The following is a 17,508-nucleotide window of genomic DNA, read 5'->3' on the forward strand; positions in this document are numbered from 1 at the left end:
GTCTCTCTGTTTCCATTCATGGTCCTCATTGAGTCCATGCCAATATAATTGAAAAAGTGTAAGATTTAAAACCTAAATTTGACCACATTACTCTTTCACTTAAACCTCAATAGTTCCTCATGGCTTATGAAGTATGAGCCACATTTTTTAATATGGCAAATGAGGTCTTTTAAAGTCAGGACCTTCTATCAGCAGCCTCATATTTCCTATTGCCTGCCCCAACTTTTCACTGAACTAACACTAATCTGATTTGGGTTGCCCATACGGTGCATTCCTCCATTTTGCTGTGTCTTCACGCCGTTGCTAATGCTTTCTCTTTGCCGGAAACGCTAGTCCCCAAACTCAGTTTTTTTCTACCCCAGCATTGCCTAGTTAACTCCTACTCATCTACTAGATCTCAGAACCAAGGTAATTTCTTCAAAGAAGCCTTCTTAGAGTTAGATGCCTCTTCTCTCTTTTCCATAATACCCTATTAATATACCCATCATCACACTAATCATATACTCATTTCCATTACTAGGCTGTGAGTCTACTGGGGACAGAGGCGGACTCTTACCAGTCTTCGGACCTGGCACTGATACCTATATCATGGCTGCTACATAAGAGGCACCCCCCCCAAATCCTTTGTTTTAGTGCTGTGTCATCAGAGGATTCTATTGTGAAGGTAAGTGAAAGATAAGCCATGGATTATTACCCTGTTCTAGTATTGCAGTGACTTTTTAGATGTGTTCTTCATTTTATACACTAGAGGGTATGTTTAAGACTAAACAAGTACGATTGGCCCTTGAACTGTGCGGGTCAATTGAACTGTGAGGTTCAGTTGAACTGTGATCAATTGAAATGTGCAGGTCAATTAAAAAAAGTCCTGTATATGTGTACCTGCTATCCTGTAGAGGGAAAAAGCAAAGTCACTAATTGAATTAGTGTGCTTGCCTCTGACTTCGATTAGTGATTCCTAGCATGATGCATTCAGGCTCATTTTCCATGTTAGTTATAAACTAGATCATAGACTCTTAAAAACAAAATACATGGTTTTCCAAGGAAAGAATTAATCTTCATTTTCTGAAACATTTTCTAGTTTAATTTACCAAAGGTGTTTATTTTCAGTGATATTGGCTTTGTGGTTTGGTGATGAGAAGAGTAATTGATGACAGCTATGGATTATTCTATATTTCTGGTTAGCCAGACAAAGGCCACATGTGTTAGTGATGGGAGAACACTGGGAAGTGTACCAACCTCAAGTCAGCACAAGAACATAAGCTCTGTTTGTTGTTAGAGGCTTTTGTCTATATTGTGCACTGTTCCATCCCCAGCACCTAGTACTCCAAGCCAGCCATGGAGCAAGGGCTTGATAAATGTTTGTTGATTGAATAAGGAAAGTACATACCTTGTACCTGAAGAACCTGAGAGATGTCAAACCCTTGGCTGATTCTGACTATGACCACACCAATCTCGAAATCAAACGCATCACTGAAAGTGGAAGCAAAGTGGTTAGTGATTTAAATGACTCTTTAATACTCAAGCTTTGGACAAATATTGAACTTGCTTCTTGGATTTTAATGTAATTAAACTAAGAAAATTTACTTTAGAATACTACCAAGAGCTTATAACTTTCTGTTTTAGTTCTCCTTTTATACCTTAAAAAAATATTTTATTTATTTATTTTTTAGAGAAAGGGGAAGGGAAGGAGGGAGAGAGAGAGAGGGAAACATCAGTGTGTGGTTGCCTCTCACTTGCCCCCAGCTGGGGACCTGGCCCACAACCCAGGCATGTGCCCTGACTGGGAATCGAACCAGCGAGCCTTTGGTTCGCAGGCCTGCACTCAATCCACTGAGCTATACTAGCCAGTGTTCATTTTATACCTTTTAAAAATGTATTCTGGGTAAAGGTAACTAACTCTTTTAGTCTGGAACCAATTTATTCAAATATACTATCAACTAGAATTCTGTTTAAGAGCTTGTAGCATACTTTAAAAAATTGATTCTTTTCTAATGTAAATAAAACAATTATTGAAATATTTAAAACAGAAACTTTCCAGACTGAAAACACTCTTTAAAATTAGCAACCAAATCTCTTCACCCATGGAGGAGGAATCCTACAACATTTCTGACATTAAGTTCCCAGTTAAAAATGTCTCCAGTTCCTCTAAGGAAATTATGCCATTGACTTTGGACAGACACTTGAAGCAATGCTTTTTCATGGCAACCTATGCTGTTGAAGTTGACTGTTGTGCCTTCTCTACACCCAACCCAGTGGAATTAGATAATCTAGAAGGGACAAAAATACTTTCTTTCTTTTATCTCTATTCCTATAGAATTTTTTTCTCTGCCTGTACATATAGGGCAAACCAATTAGTACTTTGAGCTCATTTATAGTTTTCTCCTTGGGAGTTCCTTTGGTCACTGTCTGTGGATCTGCAGCCCAGGGCCCTTTCCACTGGGCCACCCTCCCCCAGAAACAGGGCAGTTTGTGATGAACTCACTATGTATAAACGAGCTTCCAACAGCTAATATAAACCTGAATTTTCAAATAATGATATAAATAGTTCAGTATAATGTGCATATGCATCCAAACTTCTGTTAGGTGATGCTCTCTTAACAAACTAGATCCATTCTAGCAAAAGTTGCCACAAATTCCTGATAAATCTTGTTTCTAACCATCCTAGATTATAAAAAGCAGACAATATGCTCTACAGAAACATATTTGGATTCTATGTTAGAATCCAAAATAATTTCAGACCTCCAGGGGGGGTCTGGAATAATTTCAGACCCCCAGGGACATTCACATTTTAATCCCTGGAGCCTGTGAATATGTTACTTCATGTGGCAGAAGGGACTTGGCAGATGTGATTAAGTTAAGAACCTTGAGGTGGAAAGATTCTCCTGGGTTACTGGGTGGGCCTGTCCTTGAAAGTGGAATTGGGAGGCTGAATAGGAGGTTAGAGTAATGTGATATAAGAAGGATTTGACCCATCAAGGGCTTTGAAGAGGGAGGAAGGGCCGAGAGCAACGGGCAACCTCTGGACCCTAGAAAAGGCAAGGCGCTCAGTTCCCTTCTGGAATCTCCAGAAGGTGACACCGCCCAGCCCACACCTCGCGATTAGCTCCGTGAGTTAGTGCCAGCCTTTTAACCCACACAACTATAAGCTAATACATTTGTGTTAAACCACGAAGTTTGAGATAAATTGTTAGTGCAGCCAACAAAAACTAGCACAGATTCTCATTAAAATTAAACATACTTTAGAATATTGCAGGCATTTAAAGTCTTTTATTCAAAGAAAAATGGTAAAATACTAAACTGTTATAATAATATCCTTATGATACCAATAATACTGTGCTTGCTTTAAATCATACAACAAAACAAAGCCAAAATGCTAAGAGAAAAAGGATGCAGTATTGTTTATGGCTGTCTTCCTCCTATACTGACACCGTTGCTGTGGTAGGAAGGCCATTCAGTGCTGCCAAGCCAGCCAGACCTTATACTATATAGATTTGAGCTACCTTAACACTGAACTTTATTGCCAAGAAGACCAGTTATTAAGTTGGTATAAAAGTCAGAAGTCTCTTTGGCTTAATATTACTAGGTTTCATAATTTTGGTCCATTTGAAATTCTAGACTGTTTGGGTTAGTGTGGAGGTTGGAAGATGGTTCCAGTTAATTTTGTATCAAATAATGGTCTGTGTGACTATAGATTTACATATTTCTTTTCATAGATTCCAGCTCTTTTTTGTTCCCAAAAGTGAAGATAAAAATTTTTTTCCCCTTCACCTTTTTTTTTCTCCCAAAGGTAAAGATGAAATTGAATGGAGAAATCTGGATAACAGAGGGCAGATCCAAATCTATTTCAAAGAATGTCAGGTCAGCAGCAGACTGTGATTCTAAACATATCATCATGCTGTTTGCTGAGCCTGGCAAAATCCCAACCCTGATCACCTGGTTTAGGCTCAACCTACTTAACTGGTAGCCCCAGCAGGAGCCAGAGAGCAGCATGTGGTGTCTGGACTCCATGCATTTGCAGAACACAATTCAGGAGCATGTATTTAATGCATAGGTTCCCCATGTTAAGAAGAGTAAGTGAATTTCTTTTTGGTCAAGTAATGCATATAATTTCAGAAGATCAAAAATGATCTCTTATGCTTCTTTTTTAGTAGAACGAATATTAGAATGCTTCTGTCATGTTGCCTAGATCTCCCCGAAATGATGATAAATGTGGTGCTGGTTCTAGCAGGGGCCAGAGGATGCAGAGGCACGGAGCATGTGCTTGTCTGATGAGTGAATAGTTCTTTCTTGTGTATTCTGGACTTTCCAGACTGCTTGGGGCATGTTCTTTACCCTTTGATATAAAATCAGAGTGAAATCAGCCCCGGACCAAGGAAATCTTCCATTTTCAGAGCTGTTGACACAAAAGATAGATGCTGACCGGAGCTAGTACTGCCTCCCTTGAGGTGAATCTGGTTAAGTATTTTCAAGCCTGGAAGGAAGGACCAATTTCCTAGAATGGTCACTGAAGGCAACCTGTGCCTCTCCATAAGTGTAGCTTTTGTCTTTTTTTATGCAAAGGAAGGAACTAAACCAGGTAATACTTAGGGTGTGTACTAATGTGTACTTCTGGAGGCAGCATAACATGTGGTCAGAAGTGTAAACTTTGAATTCAGTTGGTCCTAGGGTGAAATTTCAGTTCTGACTTACGCAACTTGGTCATTTTCTGCATGTTACTTGCTTTTCAATGTCTGCGCCTCTACTTATAAAATGGGAACAATAGCAGTACTTATGTCAAAGTCTTCTTGTGAGAATTAAATGGGATGACTCATGTTGAGGAGATGAGCCTGGTGCCTGCTCATCCTTTAACAACCGTGGTTATTGCCTTTATCCCAAAACTCTTCCAATATTTAAGTATCAGTTGTCATGTACTGTACCACTTAAAACTCACTTTCTGTGCATAAACTAGCACTGCTATGTAGCAGAGACAACTGGTACATGGGACCCTCGAATCAACAAAGGGAGACTTGAGGCTTTGGGTTAGTGACTACATTACCCAAGGCTCGGAGGAAGACAATGGCCGAATTGGGCATACCAGCTAATCCAAGATTCCAGACACTTTAAAAGAAATTCCTTTCTTACCTAGCTGGCCTTTGCTTTTAATCTCATAAGTAGGTTTTAAGGTTGTAACTCTTCCTATTTACCTTTTTTCTTTGGTGGCAAGTTTCCCTCACTCTGTTTCCCCTGATGCTAGGATTCCTTCAAGTTCTATTACTGGCAGTGTGTTTCCATTGGGTGAGGAATTCAGAGTACTGGGGAATGTCCTTCTGTCAGGCAATTTCATCTAGTAAACCAGTGTCTGTCATGTTCTGCCCTGGCTAGCTAGTGCTTTATAAACAAGAACAGGACTTGAAAGCCATCACTTACTGTATAATTCCCACGTAGTTCTCGATCTCTGCTAAGGGAGCCTTCTTCCAGTTTCTTTTATATCCCATCACCAGAGTGTTTGGTTTCATTCTTCCTAAGCCTGAGGCCTAAACAGAGGAGACAAACACATGGGCAGTCCTCGCCATACCAGGAAACCACCACAGCAAATGAAAACTAATGGCCAAAGGGCACTGATGTAATGTTCTAATGATTCTGAAGAGTGCATTAGACTTCAGAGCATGTCCTTCATGCCCACACTCAAGCATAAAATAGAAAGACTAGTTCTAAATCATCTCAGCCATAAATGGATTTTAGATGACAGAAATGTAGCTTTTCTAAATTAGCAGTCATTTGCATTTCTTCTGACACACTCATTAAAATGGTTCAATAATTTAGAATCAAGAGAGGGTTGGCTTAACTGTTGGCATGCGTGTTATAACTTAGTGGTTCAAGACTCATTTCTACCTGTTATGTCCATAATGTCTATAGCAATAAAATCCATGTTTGGAAAATTCATATATACACAAAATCACTAAAACTTCTACTTACATTATTTATTGAAGACTAGCCAGGCCATGTTTCCAGAACCTAACTTTTCTATATGACCATATCATTAACAGCTATCTTCTACAGCAGAAGTTTCCTTCCCCCATGAAATGACAGGATATTTATGACTTTCAGTTAATTAAATTTAATCTAGCAAAGTACTATGTTAGGTGCCATGGGACAATGGTAAGGCATGCTTTTTGGCTGTAAGAAGCTTAGAATAGGTGGAGGAAACAAGATATACACAATAGCAAATTCAAGTGCAAATGCAGTTGGAACTCATCTGGAAGCATAAAGAAAGAAACCTTGAATTCCAGTTGAGGATTCATGAGGAGAGGAGGCATTTGTTCTGGATCTTGCAGGTTGGTTAGATGTTGACAAGTAAAGATAAGAAGAGCAGTGGGAGTAAAGGCGGGACATCCTGGGCCATGGGGATAGTGAAGCAAATGCTCTGAACAGGAAACTTTGGAGAGGCCAGTAGCAAGTAGAAAATGGGTATTGATGGAGGGCTCCTAAAATAAGCTCTGCTTCTAACACATTTGAAGCAGAAATGTATACACTCTTAGAAATTACAGGTAACGGAACAGCTCATTTGGCCCTTGGCAGACGTACAGCAGTAGGGATGGAGTCTTTCCCATAACTACAGTTTGGAGATGTAATTCATACCATAATGTCTTAGAGGCGAAGAAGGCTTTATCCCAAATGGTATCACCGGCAGTACTCCCCTTTATTACCACTCTGCCCTTCCCTCTGCCATGACCCCTCTGTACTCCACTTTCTTTGAAGAAACTCACCAGGACAAATTCATGCACTGTGATTTTAAAAACAGGTTCTTTTGGATTAATATATGAACTGTTTTTCATACCTAGGTCTTTTCTCTCCCTGTTCTTATTCCTTACATGTCCTCCTATTCCCAGTGGATATTTTTATTATTTTTCCAATCTTCTGTGATAATTTTACATTAAATGTGTAACCTTCCCAACACATTTAACCGAAAAGCCACTGAAAAATACCTCAATAATGAAGGAAAACTCAGCTTCTTGCAATGACCTCTATTTCTGTGTTTTAGCAAATTAATAATGGCTGAAAAGAGGCTCATTGTGGGTAATAGGACTTTCAGAAACTGTTTCTCTGCATATTCAGCCACTTCACAAGTGTTCGTCAGGGATATTGCAGACAGGAATGCATCAAAGACTCTTAATCTCCAAAATATTACACTTCAATCAATAGTTTTTCTTTTCTGCCTTCATAAACATCAGAGTTACTTGGATGCAGTTCAGAATTTTGAGTCCCTGTGTAGGGCAACTTTGAAAGCTAAATAATTCATTTGGTGTGTGTAGAATCAGGGCTATTCAATCATGTTAATGCCACAATGATTAGAAAGCCAGTCTCCTGGATTATTTTAAGGAAACTCTAACACTCTGAATTATGAAGGTCAGAACAAGGGAAAGATTTTATGTACTTACAATAGAAGGGGAAGAAAAAAGAAAGAACGAGTGAGAAAAGATGGTAGAACTGTGGGCTTTAGTGTTGAACCACAGAAATTATTACATTTTATTCAGCATTCTGGAGATAATTTAGGAGGATAGGGAGGATAGACTTTTGTATCCAGATCACCACACCTTTATTTAGCTTAGCAGCTACCCTTACACCATTTGCAAAAAAAAAAAAGAGAGAGAGAATGCCTGACTTGAGCATTAGTAGATACAAACATAGTTTGAAGTTTTTAATAGGAGCCTGAATGGCCTCAACCATCAGAACAAATTTGCATTTCAGTAACCACAGGGACAGAATGTAGCTGTTGGCTAAAGGCAGCCTTGTCTCCCATTTCCAGTGGACCCCTCATAGTTCACGGCAATGGGGCCTCTTGGCTTTTGTTTTAGCTTTGTCCCCAGGAACTCAAAACGAATTCCTCAACCATCTGCATTGCGCTCTGATGGTGGAATGCCTAAGCAGAGCCACTTGCTCTGGGAACTTCTCTAACACGGAGTGCTAATTGTCTTTTGCCTCTGGACTCATTCCCTCCATGTTGGCCTTACCTGGAGGAGACTCCGGACACCGTCCCTGAAACAATCTGCCGCCACTGCAGCATAGAAAGCCTTGATTTTGTTCTTTATAAGCCAGGCCTGCTTCTTCGCCATGCCACTGTTCATCTCTTTAACACACAGCTTGCGTGGACCCTGGATGACACAATGAAATATTGGTTAGAAGCCCTGCTATTATACATTGCATCACTGTTGTTTTCTAACAGGCAAAAATAGCTGGCAATGCCCCACTGAGTTAAGAAGTGGGGAAGAGGGAAAACACCTCAATAAACAGGGTTCACACAGGTTCAGCTTTTCAAGAGGATCTGCATTACTTCCATTAATCACCGTCTATCCAGAATGGCTAGATGTATTAATACCTGCTTAATTAACTACTTCATGTGGAATGACAGAAAAAGCCAATTAAATAGAAACAAACAGGTAAAGTTAATTTTAATAATATACTTTATTTAACATAATATATTCAGAATACTAGGAAAAGAGTGAAAGTGTGATTGAAGAAGGTCAGAATAAATATACAATCAACCTGTGACTCAATAACAAGAGCCACTTTTAAGAACACCAATTAGAATTAGAGCCCAAGGGCAAGAAATGGACAGCCCTCTTGGGAACCAGGGCACGATGATCTGCAAACCCTGCCATGGACCACTACATCCTGACAATTTTATCAGGCCCACCAGTTGCTTTTGGTGTGTGATAAGGATACCCCTGCATCACCTTTTCCTGTGTAATGTTAACATACTCCCACTCACTCAATGATAAATCAGCATTTCCCACTCACTCAGTGAATCTAGTGACCAAAAGCTCGCATACCTACAGCACAGGAAGAATAGAAGGGAGTAAGAGAAAAGGCCTAGAAGGTGAAGCATTTTGTCATTTCAAGATCTGAGTTCTGGAAACTCATTTTTAAATAAAAATTGTTCTTATTTCTTCTACCTTAAAGGTCCAAGCTGGCTTTTCCTTGCATGTTTCAAATCAATCCGAAGGGTATTTCTGACACATAGGTACTATGGGCATACAGGGTACAAATAATTCTATTATTTTCTTGGGAAATTATTTCAATTCATGGAGAGATTTAGAATTTTGTTGACTTGTCTTAGATTTCTTACAATCTGCCTGGAAATTTTTTAAAAAAAGATTTCAGTTATTTACTTTCAGAGAGGGGGAAAGGGAGGGAGAAAGAGAGGGTGAGAACCATCAGTGTGTGGTTGCCTCTCTTGTGCGCCCCCCACTGGGACCTGGTTACATGTGCCCTGACTGGGAATTGAACTGGTGACCCTTTGGCTCGCAGGCCAGCACTCAGTCCACTGAGCCACAGCAGTCGGGCCCACCTGAAAATCTTGATAAACTGCAGTGGGCAGGCCTGGAATGGGGCTCAAAATTCTGCATTTCTAATAACTCCCAGGTAACATGGATGCTGCTGGTCCTCAGACCACAGTTGGAGTTGCAGTCTTAGAAGGTCTTCAATTTGAGAAAAAGGCCTTCGGATGTATGAAAAAGAAAGCAGCCTTTGTGGTCAGACAGACTGATTTCAAATCTAACCTTGGCCACTTTGGAAGTAATTGATGATCTCTGAACTTTTAGATACTATTCTGAAAACAGTATAAAAATGTTTATCTTGCAAGGTTGTTTTAAGTAGTCATGATAAGTCCCTAGTCTAAGGCTGATTTTTATCTTAACTGAGTGCTCCCAACTTCACTGAAGCCCCTGACCTAATTCTAAACAGAGATGGAGAGGGCTGAACAGGGAACCAGAGTGTTGGGTTGAGGTCCGGCTCTGGTACTGACTAGCTAACACTCTGGGTATGCCGTTTGTCCTCTCCTGATGTGAGGATACCTTTTAAAAAAGGAGGAAATTGTCTGGGTCCTCACTGCCCACTCTCATAGTCCTCGTCCACATGTCATTATCGAGCACTTGAAATGTGGCTTTTCCACACTGACAAATGTTAGAAATGTAAAATACATATACACCCTGAATTTTGAAGCCTTGGAATGAAAAAGGGTAGTAAAATACTCAATCTTATATTGATTGCATTTTGCATAGATAGAGAGCAGGATGACAGCTATGGGGGGTAGGGTGTGGACGGTTGAGCAAAGAGGGAAAAGGACTCATGGACAAGGACCACAGTGTGGTGACTGCTGGGAGGGCAAGGGTATAAGGGGCTAAATGGGAATCAAATAAAATAATATTCTGAATACATTATGTTAAATAACATGTTATTACAACTAACTTACCTGTTTCTTTTTACTTTTTAAAATTGGCTACTAGAAAATTGTACTTGTGGCACATATTAACTTTCTATTACACAGCACTAGAGGACCTCTGGGGTAACTTCTACTTCATTATTCTATTTAAATTGGATCAGATCTTTTATGTCCTTATTTTTACCAGGATATTTTTTAGAATATGTGACAACATTATAAGGCGTTTGAATGACTTACATTAAATTTAAAAAACAAGACCCTCCAATGAAGATGGAGAAGGTTAAGCTATAGAGAGGGTAGTTACTAAGCCAGAAGACTTAGTCTAAGGAAGGACTTGTCATTATGGGTCAAATTTTGCTCAGGGTTATAGATTGTCCATGTATTTTGAACCATTGGTCCTTCTTGGGCATTCTAGACTCTGTCAACTTCAAAAGTAAGAAGGAATATTTCATTCCCGTAAGCTCATTAATAACAACAGCCATGAAACAGAAGTAACACCAACAGCTAGGAAAGGTATGGGGACATCAATATATTGAGTTGTGCCACAGTGACTGCGAACCCTGGGGAAACTCACATTCATTTAAATAAATACAGTGTAACATATGTCTATTTGTAATTCAGAAATCCATATTAAACGTTAATTGTGACAGAGAGATTTACTTTAATGCCTAAATTTGCCACATTGAGAAGTCATAAAAATATTTCATATAGAATCTCTCTTGGCTAAAAAATATTATCCTTTTAGCACACTTATTAATGTGAGGCAAGACTGCAATACAAATGTAGTCAGCAAAAGGCAACTAACAAAGAGAAAAGACATACTAGAAAATAATTATTCAACATTCAAATGTGTTATAGTCATAAAAATGAATTTTACCACTCTGTTAATATATTATAGAGATTAGCTTAGTTAGGATCCAAAATAGGAGTACATAAATTAACTCAGGATTTGAACAAAGAAGCTTTAAAAATCTTAAACACATTATAACTTTGACATTTATTGAGAAAAGGGGAAAGAAATTATAATTATTTAGTCTGGGGAAGTTGATGTGACACTACTTCAAAAAGTGAATATTATGAAAGAGGAATAGCAAAGACATTCCAGTATTAATAGGATTAATAAAGGAATTTGGGCCAAGTGCAGTGTCCTTTCGCACTTTTATTTTTCACCACCTTAAGAATCCTATTGCTCTGGTTATGCCTTTATTGCCTTTCTGTTTAGAACTGTGGGAGAGAGAGTTTTTCCTTTTCTGATTCACCCATATTTGATCTCCCCACGCATCCTAGTGCCCATTCCCAGGTCATTCGTTCTTCCCGTATTTGGTCATGTCGCTACTTCACTGACATCCTGATAGAAACCCATTGACTTAAGGAGCAGAGAGGCATCTGAAGAAGAATGATTTTTCTTCTTAGTGGATATGAGAGTGGAATTAAGAAAAAGTTGAAGCTAGAAGGAAAATGAGAATTTTAGTTTTCCTTGGGTTATCTATGCTTGAACTGCCCTCCCTTACAATGAGGGGAAAGGTCAGGATGTTCAAGGTTTAAAGAATATTAAAGAGAAAAAAAGTTCATCCAAATAAATGTACATTTCAGTACGCATATGTGAAATGGCTAGAAGAATGCCAACAAAATCTGTATAACACTCCCTTTGGAGAACAAGAAGAGTCATGGGCTACGTGGATATAAAGAGGACTTTAACTTGATCTGTAATGGCTTATTTCCTTCAAAAAGTGAGTGGAAGGGTCTCTGACAAAAACATTAACAGTAGTTTAGTAGGAGAAGTGGAGTATAACGCTTCTCAGGATATAAGTATGCCACCAATTTATTACATGGTAATTCAAAGGAGAAAAAGAGACAGTATTTTAAATCACCAAGCTGGATTCCTTAAAAAGGATCCCAAATTTGTCTTGATGAAGGGTTTCCCATTTGAAATTTCAGGCTGCGCAGGAACAAGACATGGGAGAAGGAGGAAGCTCTGATGGGAGTGTGCAAGAGCAAATCGGATAGCTGGAAAGCTGTAGTGCGGGCTACGGTGTAATAACAACTCTCCCGCAGCTTTGAGGGCTATGACATCTAGTCCCTTAAAAATACCTTGGTTGTAGGAAATGGCAGCTATCGCCACATGATTGCATCTACCCACCAGCATCGAAATGTCGGTGAGCTCTGAATCCTGCTCCTCCCTTGTAGTGTAACTGAATTTTCAGCTAGCACTTCAAACACCGAAGGCTCTCAGAAGGACAGAGCGTAGAGCCTGCTGCCCTGTGATCAGTCCAGTGGGAACACGTATCTCACTCTCTCATGATCAAGCTGTTGGGTACCTAAACAGTCCAAGATCTAGTGTCTGGACCTGCTTTGTTTAAGAGTGAGTGTTTTAGGTTTCTGTGGAAGGGAATATACATATTTTCTTTTAATCCTCACCCAGGGATGTATTTGTTGATTTTAGAGGGAGAGGAAGGGGGAGAGAAAGAAAGAGAAACATTGATGTGAGAGAGAAACATTGATTGGTTGCACCCTGACCCGGGATCCAACTAGGTACGTGCTCTGACTGGGGACTGAACCCACAATGATGCCAACCAACTGAGACATCTGCCCAGAGCAAAGGGGATATATTTTTGAAATGAAAATGGCAACTATGGTTTATACTAAAATAAATATCATTAAAATAATGATAATGCTTGTTACTTAATTGAATAACAATATCAACTGAGTATTTATTATTTGACAGAAACACAGTTGAACACCAGAAAGCTTATTGTCTATAATTCTCACAACAACCCTGAGAAAATCAAGGCATAGGGAGACTCAACTATGTACCAAAGGGACCCACAGCTATTATATGGCAAAACAGTGATTCACATCTTGACCATGTATCTCAAAAGTCCATGAGCACCAGCTTCCTAGCATTAAACATTAAATTGTCATTCCTTAACAGCTACTATTTACCTTTTCATTACTATTTACCTTTTCCACAAGGTTGGCCTAACCACCAAGCACATTCTTTTGAAAAAATTTTTCTAATGGTATGTAGACTTTCCCCACATCCAATTTCCATCTATTTCTTTGCAAAGATGATTGACGACTGAATGTGGAGTTGAAAAACACTGACAGTATCTGTAGCCATAGGAGCTCACAGAAAGCAACTAACTGGGAAGTCATTAACTGAAGCAATAACTATTTTCTGTTTCCAAGAGAACCTCAGTACCTGGGAGTAAGACAGACTCTTGGGCCTTACTCAGAGAGACCAGCACAGTAATTTATAATGTGGTCCAATGTATGTGCCAAACAACCAGGGCAAATGGGTGCATGGATTTAGGTACCTACTTCACATGAAATGATATTCCAGAATCATACTCTTGTATTGTAGTTAAAGCAGCAAAGGGTTAATTAAAAACAATATATTTTGTTTCTATAAAAAGACCTTTTCTCCCTTGCCAATATACGACTGTTTATATTCCCAGTTCATTTCTCCTGCCCTAAAGGTATCTTATTGCCTGCTAAACTAAGTTTTCTCTAAATTGCTGGAGAAGAAAAATATCTCAAACTGCTTATTTCATCAAAACCCACTCCTGTATTATATTGGCCAAAATGAAATCCACTCATCCAGGGCACCAAAGTTGATAATATGAGAAAAGGGTGCCTGATACGATTGTTTAAAACCCTTTGGAGTCAGAGTTGGTCATTACTTAACCCGTCAATCTTTTGTAGTCAGTAGGATCCCCTGCACTGCCTACTGGATAATTGCACTGAGTTATATTGTTTGAGTTACTACCATATAAGCACAGAGGGGAAAGAGAATATGACCAACTGGCTTCATATAGCATTTAGAGTATTGCCAAGTATAAAAAGATCCTTAAGTGCTGGTCATGATGATGTGGCAGATTAAGCCCTGAGGATGGCACAGCTGACTGGCCGAGGGTTACACAGCTTCCTGATTGGTCCTATCATTCTCCAGCAGGGTGCTTAGGGAGTGGTGCCTGATTCCAATAACCAGGATACAAGTCTGCTACAGCTTTGCCCTCATGGTGTAACACAAAGCACAATAGAGTGGCTTAGACTGACCTCCTGGCTCTGTTGCTTTCCTGTCATTTGACCCTGTGTAATAACTTAACTTCCCCAAATCTCACTTTTCCAATCAGTGAAGTGAGAAGAAGCCTTCTTTTCCTTTCTGCCACACTAGGCTGTTATGTAGATCAAATAAAAACAGTAGGTACCTATTCTTTGGAGAATAGGTAACTATTATAACAATGCATTGAAGTAGCTAAGAACTTTGAGTGTGCGAGAGAGAGTATGTTATGGGAACACAAGCTACAAGTAGAGGTAGACTGGTGTGGACAATTTGGATTTGTTATTTTGCTATAATTTTAATGCTTTCTCCTCTATTTAGAGTTTGGTTATCAAGCAATAATTATGGTTAAATTTTTAGCATCAACTTTAATACCTCTTGGGAAAACCAGTCTTAAGTTATCATTAGTTTACCACATATTTCCTGAATAAAAAGAAATATATTCAGCTCTGAATATTTATCTAAGACATGGAAAACTTGGTTTAATTCCCTAGGTATCTATAGTGTCATCAAGGTTATCCAAATATTCAATCTAAATTCTATGTGCTCTCATTTAAGGCCATTATGTCTGGTTCTGCCCTTAATCAGGTAATCTCTATACGAGCACCCTCTGGCTCATTTCAGCCTTTTATATTTCTGTGTGCAGTTATGACCTCAAATGCCTTCATTTTATTTATTTATTTCTGAGCCAAAAAGCCATCATTTGGAAATACTTATCACTTTTAGTTGGTCTCTGATGAAATCAGAAACCCATATTTTCTGCTCATTTAAATTCAGAACCACAGGCTCCTGCTAGTTCTTGCTATATGAATCAAGGAAAAGGGCTCTCATCCAAACTGCCTTGCTATTCCTGACTCAAAGGCCATCATTTGGAAATATTTATCACTTTTAGTTGGTCTCTGATTTACATTCTCCTATCACTGCCTGTACTTGTTTGGCTCACCTAAAATAACACCAGCTGAGCAGGGAGGGAAAGGGGCTTTGTTGGGATGAAGTGGCTCTTACCACAAAGACTTCGCAGCATATGCAAAGACCACTGTTCTTGGTAAAGGCGTAACTCATGTCCAAGAGAGCAGGTCTTGTCATGGGTTCCCCTGTTAAGACAATGCACTGGGGTCTGGAAGTGGAAAAAAGAAAGAAGATGTGAGAACTGACCATTGCAAGAAGCCTCTGAGCTCAGAAATGCCCCATTGGTAATGGCAGACACAGGAGACTTAGCAAAATGGAACCAACTCTCCCCTAAATATTGCTTGGGTTTCTCACCAGAAGTCTTGAATCATCCTGTTCAAGACTTGCCATCTTTGCTGTCTTAGTTTAGTTAGTGACAGCAAAAATGTAAAGTAAGGCAAGGTGGTCTTGGGTTCTCCCTCTCTTTTTTCCTTTGGACACTATCCTATTCTGAATCCCAATATAGCCTATCTTTTCCACCCAGTATTTTCCTTCATCCTCCTTACAAAACTTGTTTTCTTAGGGTCCAATCAAAATAAGATATAACTAATAAAGATCTTAATGTATTACTTCTAAGAGAAGTCAGTAAGCCACAAAGCATTCAGTCGAATGGAGACAGCTCCAAGGATTAAGGTTGGTGGGCATTTGGTGACAGCTCTGTAAAATCATGTCACTCAGATCACCTCTTTGTCCCCATGCATGGAAGGTGATCCTTGACACTAGGAGGGTTCATACTTGGAAGTGGGCATAGCTCAGAGGGGAAGAGTTGAAGCATTTATTTACAGGAGGTGCTGGCATGAAACTGTGGTAGTTTGCATGACTGCCTAGCCTTAGACTAGACCCACAGACCACTTGTCCCTCACGGAGAAAAGCAACTTCTAATTTGGAAAAACACCAGGGTCCCCGAGAAGCCAATTTTACCTGAAATTTTTCACATGGTCTTCCACTGTGGTTAATTCCAGAGCATTGTCTAAAGCACTTACATAGGAAAGAGCCTGGGTGGAGGAGCCCCAGTTCACATCTGCAGATGAAAGAGGAATATGGCATAAAAACTATTGAGCTTCCCTCTGTATATTGTAAATAATTTTTACAAACCTTCTGTGATTTTCCCTGGATATGTTAGCAGTGATGAATGCCCAAATAAGAGAACATATAATGTATTGCCTAGAAAGTGTTCCTCTAGGAACACTTTGTGAATTCTTAGAAGGGAGACCTCTCTTTCTAGGTAAAGATCAGACTTGAAAGCTGCAGCCCTAGAAATCTTGCTTTGTGGAGAGGCTGGGTCATAACCAAACAGCAGGAGATACACCTGGGAAAATGATCAGCCCTGAATAGATTCAAGGTTTTTAAAAACATTCTTAAATAAAGAAAAAGAGGTATTTGTATACACAGATAGTATGTAGCAATCTTTGTATTTGGAATCATAAAACTGAACAGCTCAGTAATTCTTACTGCTGGGTGTCCATGAATAAGGTCAATCATGATTAAGCATTTTAGTTTGATCTTTTAGGACCTCATCTTCTCAATAAAGGAGGTAAGCACTATCATATTTTGCTTTTTTTTGAACAAATTAAACATTAGATGGATTTTTAAATTTTTATAAGAGAAAATACCTGATGGGGATGTACGGATTCATCCCAGATGGCAGAGAGGGCCATCTCCCCAGCCTTGTTTAGAAGAGTGAGAAAAATGGTGGGGGATCATTATCTTGAGATAAAGATTAAAATTGATTAAGTGTTGATTAGAATTCAGGCATTTAGCATACTTTGAGTTAATTTTTTCTTATAAAAATCCTACTAGCCAATTGGATATTTATATGTGAAAAAATAAACCTTGAGGCATTATTCACATTATATACAAATAATAATTCTAAATGGATAATAAACATATGTTTAAAATATAAAGCATGAAACTTGTAGAAGAAGTTTATGACCTTAAATTGGGAAAGGATATCTTGATTAGAAGCAAAAAACCAAACTATAAAACAAATACCAAAAAAAAAAATATGGTCCAAATGAAAGAACAGATCAAAGCTCCAGAAAAAATATAACTAAGTAATGAAGAGATAGTCAATGTATCAGATGCACAGTTCAAAACACTGGTAATCAGGATGTTTACAGAAATAGTTGAATATGGCTGCAAAAGAGATGAAAAAGTGAAGGCTATGCAAAGTGAAATAAAGGAAAATATACAAGGAATCAACAGTGAAGGGAAGGAAACTGGGACTCAAATCGATGATTTGGAGCAGGAGGAAGAAAGAAACATTAAACTAGAACAGAATGAAGAAACAAGAATC

The 17,508-nt window shown here is 39.0% G+C and overlaps 1 protein-coding gene across 4 annotated transcripts in view; it reads right to left on the minus strand.

Moving 5' to 3' along the window:
- Window positions 1–17,508, minus strand: part of SLC12A1 (solute carrier family 12 member 1) — a 77,036-nt gene that overhangs the window by 22,417 nt on the left and 37,111 nt on the right. For all 4 annotated transcript variants that reach the window (XM_037156475.2, XM_037156473.2, XM_037156472.2 and 1 more), the window contains 5 exons: window positions 16,134–16,233; window positions 15,270–15,381; window positions 7,992–8,132; window positions 5,407–5,513; window positions 1,388–1,470 (listed from right to left, as the gene is read on the minus strand). In XM_037156475.2, the coding sequence (XP_037012370.1) occupies window positions 1,388–1,470; window positions 5,407–5,513; window positions 7,992–8,132; window positions 15,270–15,381; window positions 16,134–16,233 (543 nt within the window). The remainder of the gene's footprint in view (window positions 1–1,387; window positions 1,471–5,406; window positions 5,514–7,991; window positions 8,133–15,269; window positions 15,382–16,133; window positions 16,234–17,508) is intronic.

This window comes from Artibeus jamaicensis, unplaced genomic scaffold (genome assembly GCF_021234435.1).
Source record: "Artibeus jamaicensis isolate MK-2021 breed Jamaican fruit bat unplaced genomic scaffold, CSHL_Jam_final contig_548, whole genome shotgun sequence".
Classification (NCBI taxonomy): domain Eukaryota; kingdom Metazoa; phylum Chordata; class Mammalia; order Chiroptera; family Phyllostomidae; genus Artibeus; species Artibeus jamaicensis.